Source organism: Haliaeetus albicilla, chromosome 9 (genome assembly GCF_947461875.1).
Source record: "Haliaeetus albicilla chromosome 9, bHalAlb1.1, whole genome shotgun sequence".
In the NCBI taxonomy this organism is placed as follows: Eukaryota; Metazoa; Chordata; class Aves; order Accipitriformes; family Accipitridae; genus Haliaeetus; species Haliaeetus albicilla.
Window position 1 is genome coordinate 3,406,778 of NC_091491.1, and position 14,473 is coordinate 3,421,250.

Genomic DNA, 14,473 nt, shown 5'->3' on the forward strand with positions numbered 1-14,473 from the left:
TCCCCTTGCGCTCTCTGCCCGTTCCCTCTGGGCTGAGGACGGCATCCGCAGCCGTGATGCTAATGTGGGTTCTTCCTGCAGAGGTACAGCACGGTCTGCGTACATCCCAGGAACCCAAATTCATTAACATCCACTTAAGATGCAGGCTGGCCTGAAGGAAAACCAGTGGATCTGTCAGTCAGTCCCAGAAAGGAGTTTCTAACTCCAGGACAGCAGCAGTGAGCGTGGAACGGTGCGGCTCCGCATCTGCAGCGCCAGGAGGAAAGGTATTCTCAACCCTGGGGCGTTCGTCCCAGCTTCTCCTCCCTCCTTTCACCTGGGTGAAAGGTTTAGCTTGATGTTAAATCTAGGCACAGCTTCAGGCTCGACTTTTCACGTGATTTACCAAATCAAAACCCGTTTTCTACCTTTTCTTGGGTTTATGACTATAAAGCACAGAGCACAGTGACAGAAGGGTAGATTTATTCTGTAGGAGACTTAACACAACAGACAGGTTTCCAAGGGAGAATTGTCAATATATAAAATAAGTAAGTATACATCACTGCTCAGGTTATTTTGTCAGGATAGGCAATACTGCAAACTTCCTTTCATGATAACTGTGCTGGTGCCACTGTCAGAGCCCTGGTTTTTCTGCCAGAAAGAGCTACTGGAGTCTGGGCAGCTGTGGGGATACGGGATGGAACTTACTGTGTTTGCAGTGTGCGATTCCAGTCCGTGCCCGTCTGCTGCGTCTTCTCTGTTATGATTTGTTTAGCTGCCTGAATGTTGCGCTTATATTCATATCTAATTTATTTTGACAAAGCATACCCAAATCCACATTGCTGCAGCGTTGTGCAAGTGGTGGAACTGGTCTGTGGACATACAAGAGTAGAATTGCTTTTTGTGGGCATGTATCCTGTTTTTTTAAATTCATCATGAAATCCAGTACCCTATGATGGCTCAGTTTACGCTGCCATTTATGGAGCAAAATAACTTTTTTCTTTGTCAATCCTTTCTCAGAAATACATATGAACTTGCAGTAAGAGCCTATATTAAAAACTGTAGAGCACTCCCCAAATTTTGCTTCTCAGAACCAGAGCTATAGGTCTGAACAGGGAAGGATGCGAGTATGGGACCATCATGGTCAATACAGCCTGCAAGGTTTGAAGAACTTAAAGCAAGGTGTTTAAAGCCCATTATAAAGTTTCAGTTAAAAAAAAAAAAAAGAGGTATAGCTCATTTTCTTCCAAAACTCCAAGTCTGTCAGCTACCACCTGTGGAAAGCCAGTGGCACAGGGGTGAGGTACAAACACCGCAGAGCGCCCTGCGCCTGGCCCTCGGAAGAAACCGTCTGGATTCCTTCCAAATTTCATGAACAAACTCATAATGCGATGAAGGAAGCTCATATGTTGAAGCAAACTCTTTAACCTGATTAATGGGATGTAAGTAAGTGGAGCTAATTAGACGTGCTATTAGAGAATAGCCCGTGCGAAACCCAGGATCGGTGCTCAGGGCAACTGGGATCCCGGTGCCCAGCTGAAGCTGTGCGGTTATACCAGCCTGAGCCTAACTCGGGTCTTGACACCTTTGAGCTTTGCAGGGGGATGTTTTTGAAATCTATATGTAAAATTTGCGGTTTGGAGAAGTGAAATCACACGCTTTCTGTGAGCCGCTGTCCTCTGATCCTGTGCAAGGAGCATCCTTCCTGGTTTTTTTCCAAAAGAGAAAATGTCTGTGGTCACAAGCTGTGTTCAGAAACGAGCAGCCACCTGGGCATAGATGTACGTGTACATTTAGTTTCAGGAATAGGATTAGCCCTGTATAAAGTCAGAGCTTCGATCAGTACCTTTCCATCTCTTCCTCCCTCCCTTCTTTCTTTCTTTCCTTCCTTCCTCTTCCTTTTAATTTTTCCAAAACAATTTTTCCCTTCCCTCTCCTCAGTTGGTCTTAATCCTAACTTGGACATGGGATGTGGGAACGCAAGAACACAGGACAATTGATTTTCCCTCCAAAGAGCATCTCTGCAAAGAGATTTCTGCACAGGTTCAATGCAAAAGCAGCTTGGGCAGCAAACACACTGGCGTATCAAATAACATTGATGCTAAAAGCAGCCTTTGAACTTTCAGAATATTCATCCCAGGGTCAGAGATAAAGTTACCCTCTCAAATAAGTCTAAGAGCTCAATCCAGTTCTTCCTACAAAAGGTTTCTTTGGATGAGCCTCGTTTAAAAGAAGGGAAAACTCGGGGCTCTTTAGGAGCCACCATATTTGAAGTGCTGGCTAGGAGCAGCATTTGCATTGCACACATTTTGACACGGTTTTATTAGTTATTTCTCATGTGCAACATGCAACAACGGGGCAGCTGCCCCGTGCAGGACATCAAGCGCTTCAGCGTGGGCTTCTCGCTCTCTCCCGCCCGAGCCACGGTCCCCGGAGCAGCCCGGTCCCGCAGCCCTGCCAGGGCCAACAAGGGCATTTTTCACTTCACCACCATTTCCCAGGTTTCCAGATCTGCCTTGCCACCAGCCGCGGGAGTTTTTAGTGGAATTTCTTCTAGGTCATACATTATTTAAGGGGGCGGGGGGAATGAATGCTGATACCACAAATGTTTCTGGTGTGAATTTAAGTTCATTGCTCTTTGTAGAAAAAGTCTGCTGATGTTTCTAAAGGGAGCGCTGATACCACGAGACAGCTCTGACTTTCTGCCATTTGATAACAAGTTGATCAACTGCATTTACTTATTATCAATTGTGGTGTGGGGAGATTCCTTTTCTTTTTTCTTTTTCCTAAATCAAGGCGTTTTTTAAGAAATATTTTATTTTTGATACAGACACAGCCGGTGAAGTAGCAGTAAAAAACATCACCACAAAGAGGCACATGGCTTTGAAATGTTTTGGTATGTAACATAACTGTATTGTTATCAGGTCTTAACTTTTGCACAAAGAATATTTCTCCCTGTTCTAAAAGCAAACCTTCTGTCAGCTTTCAAAGGGCTACGTACATAACGTGGTCATAGGGGAACAAAACAAAAAATATCTAAGTGTCTCAAATCATTTCACAAATAACATTGTTCTATTTCTCTCCTTAAACGAACAAGAGTTTCTTTGATTCTTTTTTTTTAAGTCAAATTTAGGATTCTGCTGTTCAGAGCAGAGAGGTCACAAGGCCCTAATGTATTTAGCATTGACTGCCCTCTCTTGTAGTGCGTCTATTAGTCAGTAATTTGATTTGTACCTATTCATTTGCAGTCCCTGCAGGAGCTCTGAGCTGGCCCCAAGTATAATTGGTGCTGTCTCTATTTTTACATCATTAGATTAGCCCCGACTCCTGGCCACTTGTTGTCTGCGCTTGTCTGTCCATTTATACAACCTAATGTAACACAAAATTCATTACTGATCACATTACTTTCAACTCTGAAGCCAGCTTTGTGATAAACATTTTGTTAACCCTTTCTTGCCAGCACACAGACCTGGGGGATAAATGCACTCTTCCTTTGCAGAAAAATCAATATCATAATAAAACAAAGTGCAGTCACATTTCTAGATTTGTCATTCCTCCTGGAGAAAGAAATGGGCAGAAACATAGATGACTAAATGATGTCTGCATCCAGGCATCTCACGCTGGTGTATATGAAATGAGCTCAGCAGTGTCCTTTCTACTAGAATATAAAGAAGTGACACGAGATAGGGCCAGCACTCAATTTAAAACTTAATTTCTTACTCATTGTTCTGCAAGTGTTTTAGCTCTTCTGTGCAGACTGTAATCGGGTTACGACATTATTGGAACTGGACATTTTTCTTCCAGTGCTTTGTCTCAAAGTAGTTAACAGAGAAACAATTCCCTTTCTCCTTAGAGATTTGTTATTGCATTGGGTTTTGTTTTGGTTTGCTTTGGTTTGTGGTTTTTCCTCCTAATGATTAAGCAAATTAATTTTCCTACTGTAATACTCCAGTATTTCACAGGAAAATGTAAAGCTCCGTTCTGTCTAGCTTGGCTTTGCTCACATTTGACTGTTTCACTGAGTACCTCCTAAAGCATTAAGCTTTTTGCATCACTGAGGCTTCTGCTATTGATTTCAAGGGGAACAAGAGGAAAGCCACGGTAGGTATTCGTTTAAGCCTGATTCTGTAAAGGGCTGAGCATCCTTACAGCTCTCTTTGCAGCATCATGCCTGTGAGGTGATGCTTGCTATTCAGAGAAATATATTTTAGTGCTCACAAAAGCTGCTGATTTTTAGCAGTTTTCTGAATTCATTTTCTCTTTGTGCAGCTTGGCTTGGAAATCAGTTATTTTGGGTTTTCTAAATATTTAGAAACATTTCTCAGTGTTTATTAAATCTTCCCTTTAAAAGTCCAAGTTCTGAAGCCTGCCCCACACTGAGTGGTCCACACTGAGCAGGGTGCAGGAGACTAGGAACAGGATTTTTCCGTCTCTAGTTTCTGTAATTACCCTGTTATTCCTTTTAGGAGTCTTTGCATGGTATTTTTATGTAGGATAGGACTTTCAGCAAGCATATCTCTCTTACTAAGTTTAAGAGCCCTCGTCTCCCAGCATTTGAACCAGGACTGGTATTTTTACAGCTGTTTTGTGAGCCAAAACTTGTTGCAGCTGCTGAGGTGGTGGCAGAATAAAGACAAGACAGTTCCTCTCCCTCCTCCCAAGCCCAGCAGCCCCAGAGAGCCTTTCGGTATTTTGCTGATCTTTCACAGGAGTGATTTTAGGCGCGTGCAGCGTTGCCCGGCGCTTGCTCCTAAAGCCTGGCTTGGGTGGGGAAAGGCAGGAATCTCTCTGCTGCCGCCTTTGTGCCCCTCTCTGCTGCAGCTTTGCCGTCTGAGCCCCGGGGAGGCCAGCGTGCCCTGAAATCCCCATTACAGCCTTACGGGACTCCTGTGACCCTCCCGTTAAGGATGAGCCGCAGCTCGGGTCGCGGCGCAGGGCATGCCGTGTGCTCGGTGGCGGAGGGCGTGCGGCTATCCCGCTCCCACCCTGGGGTCCTGCTGTCGGGGATTGCTGGGCCGACGCTGCTCCCATTTCTGCTTGCTGCAGATCTGCTGCACCTCTGGCGTTAACTCTTTGGGAGTTTGAGCCTTTCCTTGTCTTAAAATGACGTGCAGCTGATTTGCTGGCTCCCCTTCCTGCCTGTGCAGAGCATTAAGGTTGCGCTGATGCTGAGAGCATCTCCCGTTCCCTGGATTGTGAAAGGCCGATGGCCCGAGTCATTGCAGAGCTCTCATAAACTATGCATTGCCCTCACCAGGGAGGAGCCTATAGAATGGAAACCCATTTTTGCAATAAATTGTTAAGTAGTCGAACTATTAAATGAACGCTTCTTATTAGAGAGGTACAACGAAGTATGAGTCGCCAAACAGCAAAATACACGTTAACATGGCGAAACCCCCAGCAATAAATGGAAGGTCAAAAGCTAGAACAATTAAAACGTTAGAGTGTGAGCCAACCCTCTGGCCCTGCAGCTTTCCCTCCTTTCAGCCGCAGAGGCCTCTCTTCCACCGCAGGATCTGCTCCTCGTGCTTCGGTATCAGGAGGCACGAGTCCTTCGATGGACTGCCAAAGTGCCACCTCCGAGGGATTTCTCCCACCCCTTCGGATGCCTATCATTTCCTATCGTCGTACTGTAGTCTGCAGCCCTGCCATCACCTCTCATCACCCCTGCACATTTCTCTAACGGAGTATCAGACAAATAGTAGCCTGATTTTTCCGATAATCTAGCCTCGCTATCCACGGTGGAGTCTAAGAGTATCAGGGCGTGGGGCCGTATCCTTGCTTAACAGTGATGTTGTTCACTATCTGATGCTCATAGTGCGTCTAGCGGAGATGGTCAGGCAGAAAGCGGGAGAGAGGGCAAGGGGAGAAGGAGGAAAAAACCCAAAGGGGATTTTGGCTGGGGAGGATCAATGGGGCGGGAGACTCCCTGGACCGTGTCCCGTGGGACCAGGTCTGGTGGCTGTCCCAGGAGGAAGAGTGTTGTGGGCAGGTCCCCAGCAATGCTGGGAACGGTTAGTTCTCCTTGAGGTATATATCGTAATTTGTGGTATGAAAAGGTTAGCTTTCCTTCCATTCCTAGCCTGCTGTCTCCCCACCATGGATAATACATAAAACAGTAGACTTTTATTCATTAACATTTATGGGAAAATGTTAATATTAAACTGTAAGTGAAAAGCCCTATCTTACTGAATTCTTCTGCTGTGTTATTGGGAGCCTAATTACATTTTGCATTTAAATAAAAACCAGATGACGTTCAGGACAGTCAGGCAAGCATTCTGTAAGTGAGAATTTATCTTGCGATCTGGGTAAACAATGTCTCATCATTTAACAGTTATTATAAATAATGGGTTTTTAAGCACTTTGCTGGGAGTTCATATTGGCTCCACACGGGTTGCACTAAGGGAGAGAGAATTTCAGTGACATCTTCCAGGCATCCGGTGAGGAGGAATCATATCCTGAGCTCACTTCTCAAACTGCAGCAGTTTTCCTCCTCCTCTGTTTATTATTGCTCAATATTGTGTGCACAGTCGGCTGACAAAAAAGCTAAGAGTAAGAAAAATGAATCGATTGGAAGCATTTTGCAAGCAGAGAAGCCATCTATGCTGCTGCCCCAGCAGAAGTGGAAGGTGTTCAGCACCCCTGCAGAGGTTCATGCAAGTGTTGAAATGTCCAAAGACGTATTCTTTCTGGGAAAATGGTGCTGTTGTGAAAGTTCTGTGTTCACAGAGAATGAAAAAGATGTTGAGGCAAAACGTAAAGACAAAAAGATAATGGACCGGCTGCTTTTTTTCCATGTTTCTGCTGGTGCCCTCTTAAATTACATCACCAGTAATTACATGCTTGGTAATGCACGAGCTAATTTAGACAAAGGGTAAAACTTCTAAAAAACGTAAATAGCTTTTTCCCCACTTCTGTTGTTTATGTTCTGCGTTTCATTCCTGTCGCTTCAGACAAGGCGGCGGTGCTTTTGTTGCTAGCTGGCTTTTAGTCTTTGCTCCGTGTTCCTCAGACATAGCAAGAGCCTCCGAGATTTCTCCAGGCAGCTTCTGCACAGTCTGTCCCGTGTCCCGGGGAGGAAGGAATTAGTTTTCCATGCAGACAGAAATAAGCAGTAACGGGATGAATTTTTTAAGCAAGCATTCACTGTTGTGAAGAGATACTGAATTTGGGAAGGCCTGATGCTGGCTGGTAGCGTGTCACCTCCTGACACGCCAGGAAGCCCCCACCCTGTAAAATGGCTGTTCCAGGACATAAACTGTTTACTGCCTTTTTCTAGGCGAGGCATTTTATCCCATTTTCCAAGAAGACCCCCGCAGCTAAAATACCATCCTTTTTTATTTATTTATTTTTGGTATTTGTTTGTTATTTCTTTGGTCAGTGACTTTCTCAGTATCTGCCCAACACACGAACTTTGTGTTTACATCAAAAGCTGATGGGGTTGTGAAAGACAAAGGGTTAGTATCGTTTCTCTGGCTGTTTCCAAAGAAGTTTTTCTGGGAAGGCTGCAGGCAGGAAGGTGCCAGCAGGGTCAGCAGCCAGGACCTGCCCCGTTCCCTCCGCTCCGGCTCGGTGGCACGGCATGGGAGCAAGGAGCCACGGGCAGCTGGGGATGGCGAGCACATGCAGAACCCTGGTCGAGGTGAACGGGATGGAAATGGTGGCTGTTCCCTAACCACAGATGGGTGGCACCATGCTGGGGGACCCAGAAGCAGTGCCACGGAGCGTGCTGCAGAGGGATGCTCGGACGCGTCGCTGTGCTGGATTTCTCCTAAGGCAGAGCACGGCATTCCCACGGACGGCATCTCCCATCTATTCCTACGTGCCCCGCTGAGCAGCTGTTCCCATCGGGCACTGGCTGAGGCCAGGTTGTCAGGTGGAAATGACGTTCGGAGGTGTTAATCGAAAGACAAATTAACCTAGCAGCCTTCCTCATCTGCAGCCACAGAGGCAGCAGTGGGCAGATGAACTGTACAGGGACAGATCCCTAACCTGAAATCTGGGCGTGCTTTTTTGCCTTTACTCAGGGCTGCTTTTATCTGCACCCTTTAAAGAAAAAATCTTTAGATTATATCGTGCCAGGATTGTGTTGTCTCTTTGGTTTCTCTTTTGGAAACGCAGCTGGTCACCCATCAAAATGTGAGTGAAAAGTCTGCAAAAGAGCACGGCGTGAAGAGCAGGTAGCTGTATTAACTTCACTGCCAGATGCCCAAGTACAAGGCAGAATCTGCACAGCTTGAGATGATTTAAATTGCCTTTTATGTGGGATGTGGCCAGGGGAATGCCTTGGTTTGCCATTAGGTCTTTTATATTTCACACAAGAGTTATCCACCACGCACAGGCTGCAGCTCATTCACACGTTGACAGTGCTTGTAAGAGTGTAACTAAAAAGGCAAAGTATATTAGAATCAATACTTGGAAGAATTTTTAAAATAGGACTTTTAAAAAGTGAAAACGTCCAGTTGGCTTTTTTCAGCTGCCTTCTGGTTTCACGAGAACAAATGCAAACTGCTGTGTTGAACAACTCCATTAACAAAGGGCCAAATTAAGCTTTGGATGTCATTTTTATCAAGGCTCTTTCATATTTATTTCTAACATCAGAATTTGGAGCTATATAAATAAGACAGAGTGTATTAAGAGCCTCAAGCAATCCTGCAAGAGAGCAAGCCCACGAGGTTGGCCTGTTGTTTTTCCAGGCTCGCTTAATACTCAATCTAGGTAGAGACGTGATTTTAAGAGTACTACTGCAAGCTTTGAGTGCTTCGTAAAATTAGGTCTGTACTTAGAAAATTGGTCTGCTTGAAGCAGCGATGTCAACATAATCTTTAAAATAATTGACTAAATAGACCAAATAAGTTGCGTTTGGAAATAGGATTATTTGGATGGGTTTGGAGTTTCTCAGTGACGCTAAAACTAGCACCAGGGAAATGAAAGGAGGAGACCTCTGCTCCTTAGATCTCCACCTGAGTTTTTCCAACTCGAGAGCCTTGAACCATTTAGATGAGCAGACAAAGCTGAGTCCGCGGTGACATCATTTCGTGAGCTTCAACGAAACTCTTCTGATTTGGACCAGCTGAGCATCTGCTCCCCCCAAACTTTTAACTTCTCTTTTGAATCAAACCCAAATTCCAGTCCAGTCTAGCTTCCTCCTCAGCATCAATCTGCACCGGGGAGACAGCCCAGAGCCTCTCAGTAGCTTTCCTCACTGGCCCGAAAGGCCACTTTGTGTCAGAAGTGCTAGAAGTTGTGCCAGAATTACTTCGCTTTGTAATATTATACGTCTAAAATGAACTCGGCAATACGTTTGTGTCAGAAGCACATAATGCACATATGCGAGATGCACACGGAGGCACACTCTGAGCACAGAAGTTGTCCTCCTCCAGGGCTGCCTTGTCTTCCTAACTGAGGGTTATTAAGGAGGCCCAATAACCGAGGTAGCATCACAAGAGGGGAAAAAAAATAGGTCTTAGACGTGAAAGAAACCACTGAAGTTTGGAGGGTCAGGTGCGTCTGAAATCCCCCGTTGAGCCTATTGGCGAGGGGCTGCCCGGACCCCGAGTTAATCACCGCGTTTGTGGGTTTGACCTTCAGGCAGCTTTGCCTTACGCAGCTTTTTTGCTGGGACCGTTTGGCCGAGCCCGGGAGAGGAGAAGGGACCCCCAGCACTCCCCCAGTGCTCCCAGTTGTCACGCTGCCATGCAGTGGCTTTGCTACAGCCACCTTTGAGACAGGTCGCCCCTGCCCCGAGATCTCGAGTGGCTCCGGCTCCAGTGGGAAGGGGGATGCTTAGATCCATGCGGTGGGTCCAGGTCCCCTCTGGGTAAAAGCGTGGTGGTTTCAGGGATAGGAGCGTCTACCTCCGAAACTTCCGAGCGAGATCCAAAGAGTCCGGAGGGTGTAGCAGGACACAGAGCTGGTAGGTGTCATGAACGTGCAGATTACGCTGAATTTGTATTTTCCTTTGTGGAGTCGGAGGCTGACAGAGGGGTCACTGTTGAGCAATCAGAGGCACTCCCATCACCCTGGGAATGAGAGACCAAACCCAGGAATTTTAATACAGTGTTTTCTCTGCAAATGCTTTTGGTGTGATATACACAGATGTGCTGCTTGCGTAACTGAAGATGCAAGATAACTCTGCCTAAATACGTTACAAAACTTCTATACGCTCTGGCTTGCATAGGAAAGCTTATATTATATATAAGGTACATTATAGGAATTTATAGGAGCAACATGCTGAAACTTATAAGATGGAGTAGGAGAGAATTCCTTTAAACCCAAACAACCGTGTCTGCATATTCATTTTAGAAACTCTTCTGGAAATCTTGCACAAGGAGTCATAGGCTTCCATGATGTGGATGGGCTACAGAAATTGTTTTCTATAAGCATTTGACTGTTGTAGCTTTTGAAATTTCACATACTGACTAAAATCAGCAACTCATCCTTCTGAAGTGCCATTTATGTAGGAAAACATCCTAAGCCTCTTTACAAAAATATACAGCTCTAGGAAACTTGAGATTATTTTTTAAAAGTACTGGAGTCATTGTGAAAGTGCCTATCGTGAAGAATATTCTCCCTCTGAATGCTAGTCCTTTATCTAGTGCACTTTTAACCTTCCATAAAATGCTCGGAGTCAAGTCTGGCAAGATGCCAAAGTCTTGGAGTCTTGGGTCTCCTACTCCATGGACTCGAGTCATATGGAGCTTTTTGGGGTTCTCTTTTTAAAGGAAAAAACAAGCTGCTTGCTTTTTTTTTTTTTTTTTTTGGTAGACAAAATTCTTTAGAAGTTCATGCATGAAAATGTTTTGTCCGTATCTCAGCGATCTCTTCGTGCCTGAAGTAAACCCAGGCATTTATGTAAGTTCAGATGTCCTCCCCATTTCATAAGTGTTAGTCGTTTGGCATCTTCGCATTTAAATCAGGCACTAGAAATGAAATTTGCAGTCTCGGAGGGGCTCTGATGTTCAGAAGGCTCAGTCTTCATTCCCCTGGTTATCTCCTGCCTCCTGTACCTCCTCATCTCCTTGCTAGATCCAGCCACCTTTTTTCCAACATGCCAGGTTTCATCTCCAAGTGCATGGCATTAACGAACTCTGTGTGGATTCAGCATTAGAGTTATTGTAAGGTAGTTTGACAGTAACTAATATTTTACATAGGCCACTGAATTCTGATTCCAGAGAAGTTGTTCGGGCAGCGTTTGCTTTGCAAATTTAACGTAGATGCTTTTGTGGTGTCTCAATGTCTTTCAGGTTGCAGCAGGATGAAATGGTTTTAATGTGGGAATTGATTTTCAGTGTTCCAATGCCGTAGTGTTACATTTCTTCTTTTGAATGGAGTTTAAAATCTCTTTTCTCAAACTGCTGGTTTAAAAAAAGGGAAGAGAAACGTTCCTTAGGAGCAGGTCCATCACAGCCACCCAAAGCATCGCAGAAAACCAGTCCCCGCAGCTGCCTGCGCTGGTTGCCGGAGCGCGGGGGGAACTGGGGAACTGGCACGGGTTAATGGCTTCTGCAGGAGCAGGGCGTGGGGCAGAGAGCAGGTTTAATTGACTTTTAAACATTATCATAATCGTACGAACTTGTAAACATTATAGTGATACATAAAGCTGGAACCGACTTTCTGTCTGCGCTCCCTTTGGAAAGGAGCAATGGACAAACACATTTGCCCAGAAATTTCTTTTCGGCCATCTTAAATTAAAAGGAGCTTGGAAAATTAAGACCTTTCATAAGTACTCAGTGCTTTCGTTTCACTACCATTCAATATTAAGGACTTTTCCTTCTCCGAATACCCAAAAGCGCAGGTTTCCCCCGGGGGTGCGGTGCCCCCTCTGCCCTCGCCGCCGGCGGGTCCCTGCGCGGGGCCGCGGCAGCCAGCGGGGCTGGAGCCAGCTCCGCGGGTCCTCGCCTCGGAGCGGCCGCCGAGGGTGGTGGAGATGGTTTATAATTAGAGCTTCCTCGTTAGCATAATTGCATTTTGTCAAAAAAAAAAAAAAAAAAAAAGGAAAAAAAAAGGGAATACCCAAGAAAAACCTACAACTGCAGTAGCGGTAATGCAATTTCTAAGCCTTTGTGTTAGGGGCGGTATTTCTGCATCCCGGTTCAGTTTAGGACTTCGCATCAGCTTTTGAGCCCTTTTCTGCCTTGGGCTGCGCCATCCGCGTCCCAGACATCGGCACCGGCTCCCGTGGGGACCGGTTATGATATTTGTAGTAAATGTTCCTGCAGAAGTAGAGCCAAAAGCATCCAGCTGAGTTTGGGATGTTGTCTAAATACCGAAAGACGGAGAGCTTACGTGTGAAAGTGCGTGTCGGCGTACAGGGGAGCGGAAACGGCGCGTCGGGGGCCGGCGTGAGCTCCTCCGGGGAGCACGTCCCGCTCCCTTTGGCAGCAATCAGTAAAATAAAAATGTTTAACTAATCCATTCACTGGGGAGCATCGTGTAAATTACAAACAGTTTAAGAGATCCTCAAGACTTCCATTGTGTTAATACAAATTGCCTTTTAGTGTTCGCTTTATATGGGATCCTTTTGAATGAGAATCCAGATGGCAGAAGCTACATAATTATTATTCATTACAGTTAATAAGTAACACTCAGAAGCCCCAGTCAGCTCCGCAAGTCCCCCGTGATAGGCATTGTGCAAATGTAAGGGCAAAAAAAAATAGTCCTTGCCGCAGAATATTTTAGGATTTCGGTTAAAGACAAGAAGGTACGAAGGGCCCTTACGTTCGCCTGCCCAGGGGCACAGACCCGGCTGTCATTTTGAGAGCCCTGTCTGCAGGGAGTCTTCTCACTTATCCTCCGAACAAAGGAAATTATCTTTGATTTTAAAATGAAGCTCTAATTTGGGCCTTTTAGCTGTTCATTCAAAAACCGCTGGTGGCCGGGGAGAGGTGGTTTTAGTAAGCAGCACCTTGTTTCTCTTCCCCACCGCTGGAAGGTGCCCGTCTTGCATCCTAATTTCGGGGAGGGGGCCGAGTGTGTTCCTGCGCTCGCAGCCCCCTTGGCACACGGCAGAGCCCCAAAAATTCCCCGAAACAATTGCCGTGAATGACAGAAATGGAATCGAGGAGATTCGAGCCCCGCTGGCCATTACCCCGCTTCCTGCATTCCTACTTGTTAATTGTCTAATTCCTAACGAGTCTTCAGGCGTCTGATGGACTTTCTGATGCGTGCTCACTCCGACGCGTCCTTGCCTCCCCTCCCCGGCCTCATCCCTCAGCAGAGACCTTGTTCCTTTAAAAATGCCATCCTTAAAAATCAGAAATACTCAGCCCAGCAAAAGGAAAAGGGAACTTGACATTAGTTGAGCTTGAAAGGCTTGGTGCTGTGAAAAGTGACTGACGTGTGAAAAGAGGCTACAATTAGTTCTTTCCCCGAGCACTCTCCCATTCAGTCCAGGGTCACTCCTTCAGCGAGCTGCAGCTTTGAGGGTAATGCGTTGTGACAGTTTGAGATGATGAAGAATAATTCTTGTATTCAGAGTTGCTGCCGCTTCCCCGCTGCCCTGACACATCAGGCTGCTGTCATTGTATCATTTATCCCGGCTGCGGCTCCGCCGGGCTGTGCAGGAGCCTGGGCAGCCCTCGGTAGGTAAGAGGAAAGGGTCAGCTCTTCCAGCAAATGATTTTGGAGGATATTTTGAAACTGTGCTTAACAGGGGAAAGCAAACCGAGAGAAAGGAAAAACCATTAGAAGAAATAATGCACTGGAGATGAGTTTTTTGAGTAGACATAAAGGAGATACCACGGCTTCAAGTGGACCACTACAGAGAGAGCACAAATAAGAAAGGCAGCATAATTTATGAGTGTTCCGGGCAAAAGAGGGCTATATAGATTTTCTTCAGGCATTGGATTAATGTGCCCTGTAAAATGGTTTCACATTTAAGCTTGGCAGGGCTTTGTACCTTTCTAGATTGGATGGGGTCCTTCGACAGTTCCTGGAGCTTTCTGGAATTGAGGGTGCAGCCACCTCGCTGGCCGGGGGCTGGCACCGCTCCCCAGACCCCAGGACCACGGGCTGTCCCCAGAGCAGCTCTTCCTCCTCTTCCTCCTCCTCCTCCTCCTCCTCCTCCTCTCCACCTCGGCAGCCAGCTCAGGGAGAGCGAAGCGGCTTGGGCGGCAGAACAAGGGACAGGACCGTCGGGCCGCAGCGTGGCCGTCGGGAATACCAGCAGAAAGAAACGTTTTGCGGGAGGTTTCATTTTCAATTTCTCAGGCAACAGCATACGCGCCGCAGGAAGGCTGCGCTGGTGCCAGTCTGCGGGCGGCCCCGCTGGAAGTAATGCCAAAGCAGGGAGCAGCCGGTATTCGCTTTGCGACACCTTTAACACCCCGTTGTTCTCCAAGCAGCGTCGGTGTTTCCGCAGCCCCCGAGAGTGCCGGACGCTGCAGGGCCATGGGAAGGGGGTGGCTGCCCCCCCGGGCGGGCTGGGGACCCACCGTCCCACCTTCACCTTCCTCCCTGCACCAGCAGCCGCGAGGATTTTTACTGCTGCTGC

General features: G+C 46.6%; 1 protein-coding gene across 10 annotated transcripts in view; it reads left to right on the forward strand.

The window, feature by feature from the left end:
• Positions 1 to 14,473, forward strand: part of BCAS3 (BCAS3 microtubule associated cell migration factor) — a 373,998-nt gene that overhangs the window by 354,262 nt on the left and 5,263 nt on the right. For 5 of the 10 annotated variants that reach the window (XR_011326035.1, XM_069790965.1, XM_069790971.1 and 2 more), the window contains one exon: positions 2,810 to 2,875. The exons of the other annotated variants lie outside the window; for them this stretch is intronic. Coding sequence is in view for 4 of the 5 variants with exons in the window: in XM_069790965.1 (XP_069647066.1) it covers positions 2,810 to 2,875 (66 nt within the window). In the remaining variant the exon portion in view is untranslated. The remainder of the gene's footprint in view (positions 1 to 2,809; positions 2,876 to 14,473) is intronic. 10 annotated transcript variants of the gene reach the window in all.